General features: G+C 37.4%; 1 protein-coding gene across 5 annotated transcripts; it reads right to left on the bottom strand.

Moving 5' to 3' along the window:
* Positions 1-3,877: 3,877 nt before the first annotated feature.
* LOC116775865 (ecdysone oxidase-like) lies at positions 3,878-8,075 on the bottom strand. Of its 5 annotated transcripts, none has more exons than XM_061521406.1 (4): positions 7,956-8,075; positions 6,824-6,949; positions 6,417-6,547; positions 3,878-5,938 (listed from the first exon to the last, which is right to left on the bottom strand). In XM_061521406.1, exons 2-4 carry the CDS (start codon positions 6,942-6,944, stop codon positions 3,986-3,988), a joined length of 2,205 nt encoding a protein of 734 aa, XP_061377390.1. In that variant the 5' UTR covers positions 6,945-6,949; positions 7,956-8,075; the 3' UTR covers positions 3,878-3,985. The 5 variants fall into 5 exon arrangements, with proteins under 5 accessions (XP_061377390.1, XP_032524763.2, XP_061377388.1 ...); XM_032668872.2 differs by lacking the exon at positions 7,956-8,075 and adding an exon at positions 7,858-7,907; XM_061521404.1 differs by lacking the exon at positions 7,956-8,075 and adding an exon at positions 7,708-7,798.
* Positions 8,076-9,764: the final 1,689 nt, after the last annotated feature.

Here is a 9,764-nt window from a genome sequence, read left to right as displayed (position 1 = left end):
CCGAGCCGCCGGCGCATACAACAGGTGAAAGTAAACGGTTCTGCATTTTGTATTTGTTTTTGTGAATTATTTGTACAAATTTGTGATAATATATATCAGCACAATTATCAGTTTCCGCTGTATTTTATTGAGTTAGGCTAGTTTTTACTGTTTCAAAAAATAAAATGTTGGGATGAATTAAAAAAAAAAACTGATTTATGGTCTATCAGCATTACTGGACTGATTGTTTCAAATAGATTTGGAGATTTTTCCCTTTATTATTAATTAAAATTAAAAAGTCAGAAATAATCCAAATCTATAATTATTTTTTAGTTAATAAAGTTTATTATGTAATATTTAATATTGGTTTAATTATAAATCGTGATACAGAACTTAAAAGCTCTCACAAAATGTGTAGTGTTATTGAAGATATCATAATAAATTATGACAATATTAATCAATGAAAATGAAGAGAAAAATGACAAAAAATGTAGTGTCATGAGGTGCGCTCGTGTCGGAGAAAGCGCTCGGACAGCATTGCGGACACGGACGGAAAGAGACAGAGAGTATTATATAATACATATCTGACTGACTGAATGAATGACTGAACGAACAAGTCAAGTGATCAAACTCATCTCCGCTGTCTTGGTAGTGGGTACCAAAGTATAAACTCTGTAGATGTTTGTAAGTAGCTAGGTCCATTAGCACCAACTCATTGTTTATGAAACGAACGAATCCAATTATATTTTGAAGGAATTCCTACAATTCCTTTAAAAGAAATCCAAGTTTTATAAATCATAATAAAAACAAAACTCCAACAGCCGGCATTTATTTCTAAAGCTTCTGTTACTGACTCTGTATCTTCTTTAGTTTGGACTTATTTTAAGGTAAAATTGTTTATTAAATTATAAATGGAAAGCATCGATACTGTCAATATGAAGGTATCAGGTATATAGAACCGCAACTTGTAGTAAGACTGCTTTTTCCTAAAGGGGATAAATTTAACAAAACATACAAGGAATTTTATAATCTGAGATGACAGTCCGTTTACTTCTCGCTCGCCTCCTGACTCCTACATGATAACATTAAATTCATAAATGCAGTTGACCTTATAATATTTGCGTAAATTATCATAACAATGATGACAAAAACAGAGCGACATTTACGAGGAATTTATATAAAGGCCTGCTATACAAAGCAGTTATGTTTTGTCTCTAGGTCTCGGTTCATTGATTGCGGCTCCCTAAAGAAGTGTTTCCTTATAAACCGGAAATCAAGACTCGAGACAAGGGGAAGTTTAAGAACACCTGCCTGGGGACGGGTCATATCAAACAAGACGTATGGAGACGCATCGTGTCTTTATTATTTTTGGCAAACTAAATCATCGACGACAATTAAATCTTAAAGTTAGAGTTTTGTTGCTTGTTGCTATTCATTACGATACTTACATTTATCTTCAAACTTCTTCTTAATAAGGATCCTTTTATGTTTTTGCATATTATATTTTACCTCTTGTAATAATAATAATGAAATTTACTTATTTTTTTAATGAAGACAACTGTCTTAAACGATGTATCGAAGTACTTATCAAACTATGGCAGCCCTATTTGGATTATTCGCTTTGAGGAAGGATGTGGGGTTTGAGTAGGATCCACCTTTAGAATGGGGCTTAAAGGGCCCGGGGGGTATGACAACATACCTTCCTCCAACGTCGGGGTGATCTTAGCAGAATGTATTTTATATAGCAACGAATAGCAAGAAAGATTTCAATAGATTTTCTCTCTTTGAACATCGGTTAAGTTTTTTTATTAAGTATGAGAAAGATTCGAGTAAGGTTTAATGGTTTATTAAATTTGAATGCAAACAACAAACGAAAATGTAAATGTTCCCCGTTTCCACTCTCTTAACATATTCCTTGAGAAACAAAGTAATGTTCAAGATAAAGACTTGATACACGAGAGATAAATGCAAAGTATTAAGGTAACATATACATTATAATAAAAAAACAAGTTAAATTACAAAAATGTTTGTAGTAGTTTTGTCTCATTTAATATGCTAAGGAATGCGTGCTCTATACAGACAGACGTAACGTGTCACCAAGTTGGGGGTGAAACCTGCAGGGGACACGGCCAAGGGACTCCGCGCACCTCACACCACACCAGCCTCAGGTGAAAGCCGTCACGTAACACAGGTGACACAACGATTATAAGAAATATATAATATTCAAAATATATTGAACATGCTGCTGACCGCGTCTCCGCTCGCTTTATTGTATTAGCAAAGTCTTTATATGTGCAAGACATCACAAATGGCCGAACACGTTACGAAGGCCTGAAAATATTTAAAACAATAATATAAAGAGTAAAATAATTTCTTACAAACCATGTGTTTCATTATAACAATTTAGTTCCTTGACACGAGGAGAGAAGATGGCATCGAGGACCGACTGTATATCTAAGAAAACATTTCCTAGAAACCTAAAGGTATAAATTCTAAGCGTAGGATAAACTATTCATATTTATTTGGCCCGTGAATATTTCAACAGGTCATGTGACCTACATGGTTTCCGGTACAGCAAAGTGACAGACGGACTAAATTACTTTTGAATTAGTATCACGTGAATTAAAACCATACAAGCAAGCACATACGAGTATACTTAAATTGTTAATATATTAATATTGTTAATAAAATAGCAAAATGTAAATATTATATATTTTCTATATTCAGTCGTAGGCGTTCAACTAAACTCTGTTAACGTCTAATGTGTTTTCGAATTCTCTATAGAGTGAGGATGAAAAATCATAAAAAATTTGTGTATTGTTTTTTAAGAATATTCCCACAAATGATTATCTAGAGTCTAGATTAAACGTATACAGCAGTCTCTACAGATTATCATATACCAACTTAAATGCTTCAACGGCGATGTTTATGTCCTCGTGGCTATTCACTTTTTCAAATCGGCAACACCAAAACCCCTCGCTAAAATACTTTGAAACACTCACATTGTTAAAAAATCTGTTTCCATACTTATCTGCCTGTAAATATCCAATTTTTTAAATTCATGATCAGCTAGGTCAGTGTGTTATCACAGCCCCTGGCGTCGTAGGAGTCGTCTGTTAAGATAATTCCAAGTTACATCTCTTAAGTACCTATTTCTCTCTTTGTCGTTAAAATATGATTCTAAAAATGTTGAAAAGCTGTTTTTTTACGATACGTTACAATAAATAGTTCGAAATATGAAAACTACTTCGATATAATGTTTTGCGAAGAGGTCACCGGAGCTTACACCATTGATTTATTTTGTAGGATTTCAAAAAAAGCACTCGTATTTGATAGAAATTGACTATGTGCACATGGCATACAATAAGTTTAGTTTAGAAGAAATAGAGATAAGAGTGTCTGCATGATATGAATTCATTGGTAACTACGGTGCTTAAAAATAAGAGGACTTCCTCTCTCAAGAGTACTCTCAGAGCCGGAAGCGTGTAGGATATTGCAACAGATTAAAAATAAACTTAAACTAGTAACGCGACTTCAAGATGCCGGTCTTTTTGCTGGCCAAAAAATAAATATTCACAAAAGCAATATCATTCCACTGTAATTATTGTGATACAGCTCTGCTTCGAGTTTAGAAGATATTTAATTGATCCAATATAAGGTATATTATCTGATATACTGCTTTCAACTTTCCTTCATTGTTTGTAGTAACGTTGACACAAGTTCTAATCAACAACTGAGTTAGTCCTCAGTACGAAATTCGAGTCCGTGAGTTCGAGTTAGAAAGAGGGAGGGGGGACAACTGAGAGAAGTGAGATTTAAACATCCTTTTTCAAGGAAAATTTTTATAAACGAAGAGAGTCTTATTGTCTTAAAATTATTGTCCCAAAATGACACAAAATTATAAAAATAATATTAATAAATTTTAATCGTGTAAGGTACTAAATTATTCTAATAACAAAAATCAACCAATCAACACCATTAAAACAATCTGAAGTATTTTCCTTCGTTAAGGCTGCCCTGATGGTGTCGTCGTTTCCGCCCTATCGTACTTCTCAGTACTTGATATGTTTCCGGCGTCCTTGGGATTGTTGCTGTAGCTGCCCGCTATGAGTCCGCCCAGTTGTGGTATTCTCACTTTGATGAATGAATCTACAACTGAGCCGACCGTCTCGATGGCCGTGGTAGCGACCGCCGCCCAGCCCGTCAAGCCGTTGGGATTCGTGCCGGAGGCGGGATACCTGTTCGGGTAGTTGTTGTATTGGTTGGGACTGTTTAAGGAGTTTGTATATGAGTTCTGGTCGTTGTACACGACGGTGTCTGCTTCGGGATGATTGTTGATGTTCGGCCGCGTGTTCTGGTTCGGTTTAGGGTATTTATATTTCCAGCTCGTCGGCTTGCTGTCGGATGTCGGCATGTGGTATGGTTTTCCAACAGCTTCTTTGATAAAATCTGCTGCTCTCTCGGCTATCATAACCACGGGGGAATTCGTATTCCCTCGAATCACTTTGGGCATCGAGCTAGCGTCGGCCACCCTTAAACCGGAAACACCTTTGACTCTTAATTTTGAATCCAAAACTGTTCCCATCGGCGCCGTTCCGACGGAATGCCAAGCCGTCATGGCCAAATTCTTTGCTATGCACTTGAAACGTTCGTCGTCGGATAGTGAAACACAATTCTTCAAGTTGAAGTCTAACGGGAAAGCGTTCTTAGATCGGAAATATGAAGTTCTGATTATAGATAAAGCTTTGCGAATCGCGTCCGGATAGTACGTCAAGTCACTGGGGTCGCTAAACGTCCCCGAATAGATGCGAGGCGGCTCCAAAGGATCCGCTGACTTCAGTTGAACCCTTCCTCGTGAGTTTGGCTTCAGATTCACGACGCTCAAAGTGAAAACCTCATATCTTTTATTCACTTCTTGAATTTTCGAGCACATATGTGGACTTAAATTTAAAACGCTCCTACAACTTTCGTAGTACCGCGTGTCCACCGGCATGCAGCTGGTGTAAATGGCGAAATCGGGAACATTTTTGTTCGACGCGTTGAAGGACATATATGCTCCGATCTCTGATGTTTTCGACAGGACTCCACTTCCGTCGTACAGATATCTTATTGTATCCATGTACAAGGACTTCTCGTCAGTATTACACGTCCCACTTTCTGCTGCAAAATACATTAGCACCATCGAGTGGTCGTGAAGGTTCTCTCCGACCGGCAAATCCACAACCAGAGGTATATTTAAATCTGTTAAGTGTCCTCGAGGGCCGACGCCTGACAGAAGTAATAGTTTCGGAGTGTTAAACGTCCCCGCCGTCACGATGACCTCTCTGTTCGCTAAGTATTGCACCTCACTGTTATTTCCCATCAATACTTGAACCCCGCGCGCCGTATTGTTCCGTATTATTATTTTAGTGACCAAAGCTCTTTTTAAAACAAACAAATTGGGTCTGGAAGCTGCCTTGTTCAGTAAGGCAGTGAGACTGCTGGCCCTCTTCCCGTTCCTTATCGTGTGAGAGAATCTGCCGACTCCAATACTAGAAGGTTTTGTCATATCCTTTACAAAATTAAAACCTATCTCTCTGAAGGCTTCTAGAAATTTCTGGGTACTCAGCGGAGCGTCGTCGGACCCCGAAACCTCAATTTCTCCATCTCGCCCGTGAAGTTCAGCGAGGTCAGGGTAGCGAAGAATTCTTGGATCCGTCAGACGTTCCGACTTCTTGAAATACTCGAGGACGTTACTCCAGCTCCACTCCTCCCCGATCATTGAGGCCCACTCTTCATAGTCCTCGGGAAAGCCACGCGAATATATCATGTCATTGATGGAACCGCAGCCTCCCAACATCTTGGCTCGTGGCTGTGCCTGCACGCCGCCGTATAAAGCCTGACTGGAGTAGTAGTCGTTGGTGGTGGTGAAGTTCCAATCGAAGACAGGTCTTTTTAATGAACTTTTGAAAGCTGGAATCTGAAAGATACAGTCGTAACATAGCAATAAACATACATAAAAAGGTATCTATGTTTTACAACAGGAAGTCATAAAAATAAATGTCAAGTATCGCAGCCGGGTGAAGTTTATTAGTCAAGGTTTACGTTTAGGAAGAAAACAAACAATACGTATTCATCATTCAATGGATTTTAAAGATTATGAGAAATATAGTTTTGTGACTTGGAAAAAACTTTGAGAGTTAAAAAAAAGATTAATCATAACCGTAAGCAATAATTTTAAACAAAACACATTGAACTGTAACCTACTTAAATAATATCTGAGGAGTTGGAGATTCATGATTCATATTTGGATACAAAAAATACAGACAAAAAACGTGTCATGTTTCGTTACTTAATACATTAAATTATATATAAACTATACACTAGAGGATGCATCTATAAACTAAAACGAATGGTTAGTCGTGTGTATATGTGCATGTAAGTATATTGTAGGTTACGTTGCTGTCCTGCGGCGGGTCGTCCCCCGCCTCTATCAGGAGGACCGTCTGCTGCATCTCGGACAGCCTGGCCGCCAGCGTCGACCCCGCGGTACCTCCACCCACCACTATGAAGTCGAAAGAAGACCCGTCTGTGGAGACAATATACTTATAAATTAACTACACATGTCATCAGCAGCACGCGGGTAGGAGCTGATTATACATTTAAATAACAAATCAAAGATGTCCGATGTTAAAATACTTATTCTGAAACTGTTTTCAATACAGAGAGAAGCAGCTGCAGTCTAGAAGAGGAAAATCACATCCCTTGCATGCGTTTTTTAGCTCATGATGAACTTAGTTTAATTTGTTATGATAACGTGTGTGTAAGGTGACGGTGAGGTGACGGTGGGCCGGCGTCCACTCACCCGCTATGTTAGCCTGCGGTGGCCATCTCTCTGATAGTAAACATTGTGACGCTGCGAAGAATTTAAGCGCCGCAGCCACAGTACTGGCGACCGCCGCGCCGCTCACACAACCCGACTCCATGGAGTCTACAAGGACACACGAAAACAGGACTATTAGAATCGTGACATTCGTTTCAAGTCTAATGCTCACATTCCCACATTCCATACAGTTATGATAGATAATATGAAAAATATGTATATTTATGTTTCTATGAAGGTTATTTCCTTGTTCTTGCTATATTAAAAAACGACTTCAAAATTACAATATTTTACGGAACGCTCTTTACTTATTAAATGTGTATAACACTGAGGAAAACAAGTACGGAAATAGATGACTGTTATAAGCAGCTTATAGTGAAGTAGCGATACTTACATGTGTCAGCTGATAATGATAATATTATAATATTGTGGTTTTAAATGTATTATTAGAGTTTCGTATAATAAAAAATATTAAAACAAAATCTCGAACTAGGAGTTCATGTTTCCGTAATATTAATAAATGATATCAAACGATCTTAACAATTACACTGATGCATCTCGCTTAATGGTTTTTAAATAAACATAGGAACGCAAAATTAAACTCCCGGAATACGTATAAGTAAAATCGTGGTTACGTCCTCAACTTATCTCATTTTTATTCTGGGTCATTATTTTTCCTTTAGTGTGTTTAATCTGTAATGTCGGATTTAAGTATCTGTAGTTTTTATAACAAAATAAATGTAAAAAGAATATAAAATAGTTACGAAACCTTGTGCATTAATTATAAAACGAATCAGTAACAATACATCTCCCACGGTTCAATATTAGTTATTTTATATTTAATAGATCGTATACTAATGTATTACATCACCACGATCGAGCGCCTCCTCGAACGAACACGACAATGTCTTAGCCAAAACGAGGAAATACTGTCAAAACGTTAATCTGTCGTATCAGTTATCAACCAATGGAAGTCGATTGCAGTTTTCACACATATATATATACAGAGGACTTACTTGCGGGGAAAATCGTCGTACAGTTTTCCGCCGGCGGTTTGTTGGACCGATGAATATGTAATGCAATCATTTATAATGAAAAGTGCATAAATACCAACCTGAACAGTGTGGGGGAGGGGCAGGTGCTGCGACCTCACTCTTCACGTGCTGCGTGTTCTCGAGGGCATTGATTCCATCGAGTTTCCGAAACGATTCTCTTATCTCTGTGACTTGCTCGCATCATCTAGCGTAACGCCATCGCTCCTGTGACACACTGAAAGAACTCATTGCAACTCAACACGTATAGATCAGAGTACTTTTTACGTTATCTTAGATTGTCTTAAACATATTCTAGTCATAAAAAACTAAACAAGAACGGTCTGCTTTATTCCTCGCTTCTTGTAAATTAATTGCTAATTTGTATCACCATTATTTTAATGATAAAAACAATTCTATTCTAATCTGCATGGAGTTCTCAAACTCGATAGTTTCAAACGACTCATGTGTCATGAATTAAATCAAGGTGAAAGTAGGAATCGTGTTGGCGTTTGTTATTTTTTTTTTCCGACTGTCAATTGTTTAATCTATTTGAAAATGTCCGGTAGTTGGTGATGCGTGATGTCTGTACGATGCTGAACGTGTGGTCGGTGTAGTGTTGACACGCAGCAAGGTGGCCTGCGTGGATCCATCTGATCTGACGCCGGTTTTAAAACAAAACATTAAATTGTTGGCAAAAAAATTTGTTGATATGTCAACATTGAAAGTTATGACGTTGTGTAACATTTGAAGTGGGTCGCCGTCCTATATAGTGAGTCACAGGCCGTTACCCTCCGCTCTGTGTTAAGGTGAAGGTCTCCGCACATCCGTCATACTCTATACACGTGAAGCCATCCGACAAATAAAACACTAGTAATATCCACCGGCGGGACTCCGCCATTTATACGCATATTTAATAAGTTATACTAGGGTAATGTTATCAAATATTTTAAGTGTCGTTTATATTTAAGGTTTATTTAATCTTAATACACAATAATCACAGTCATGAATTTATATTATTGTTATGTGAGTTTAATAAACATGTCCGAACAGACATTTTTAAATCTACATACGTAATAGGTCGTTAAGCGATCATCGTTATACATCAGTCCAAGGTGACCCCGAGGTCCTACATCGCTAATGCGAACTTAATACTACCTCAAACACGTCTTAATATCATAGTACCACCCAGCATTGTTCATAACCTCGCTTTTTAAATACGTGGTGGATGAGTTTGATAGAAACGAATACGCTAAGCATGTCAACAGTTACAAAATGATAATAATAAATAGAAGCTAATACTTCCAATGTCTGAGATAAAGAAATTTACTTCCTCTTTCAATTGTTATCATAAAAAAGAGACCTGTCACAAGGTAAGGCTCGTTTCACTGAAATCTGAATGTCTCTATGAAACAGTTAGTTTGAAAAGCTAATAGAAATTATTTAAAGAATATCTCTCTATTTAAGAGTTCAGAGGAAATCTAGAATGTAACTCGAGAGCTATTTTATGTGATGTATTTTATCATTGAATCTAACATCTAGTATATATGAGGTATAGCGAGTCGCAGTTCACGGATGTGTTCAGTGGAAAACATTATCATTAATAATAATGATAATGAAACCACTTGAATTGTTTATAAGAGTCGGATACAGAGTAACGAACTGTCAAGGCCGCGTTGTATAACGCGGGTGAATGAACTCCATACGTTACGTTTACTTTATGTATTAATTTATATTCAGACTTTACTATAGATTTACATTCATTATATCTTTGTTAAGTTTCATTGTATTTGCATTGTTTTTATTTCTTAGTCTGTTATACCTGCCGTCTCGCGGCCCAAACAATCCACGTTAATCAACGGGTCTAGATGACCTTCCAAACGTTTCAACGT

The sequence above is a fragment of the Danaus plexippus genome, chromosome 8 (assembly GCF_018135715.1).
Source record: "Danaus plexippus chromosome 8, MEX_DaPlex, whole genome shotgun sequence".
NCBI classification, from domain to species: Eukaryota; Metazoa; Arthropoda; class Insecta; order Lepidoptera; family Nymphalidae; genus Danaus; species Danaus plexippus.
Note: the sequence above shows the minus strand (reverse complement) of the source record. Positions and strands in the feature narration are given on the sequence as shown.

Bases quoted from the DNA above. Each gene is read 5' to 3' on its own strand.
- LOC116775865 (XM_061521406.1), bottom strand. From the start codon at position 6,944: ATGGAGTCGGGTTGTGTGAGCGGCGCGGCGGTCGCCAGTACTGTGGCT. The intron at 6,548-6,823 runs GTGAGTGGACGC...TTGTCTCCACAG, and splicing joins ACCGCAGGCTAACATAGCGG to ACGGGTCTTCTTTCGACTTC. The intron at 5,939-6,416 runs GTAACCTACAAT...TGTATCTTTCAG, and splicing joins ACCCGCCGCAGGACAGCAAC to ATTCCAGCTTTCAAAAGTTC.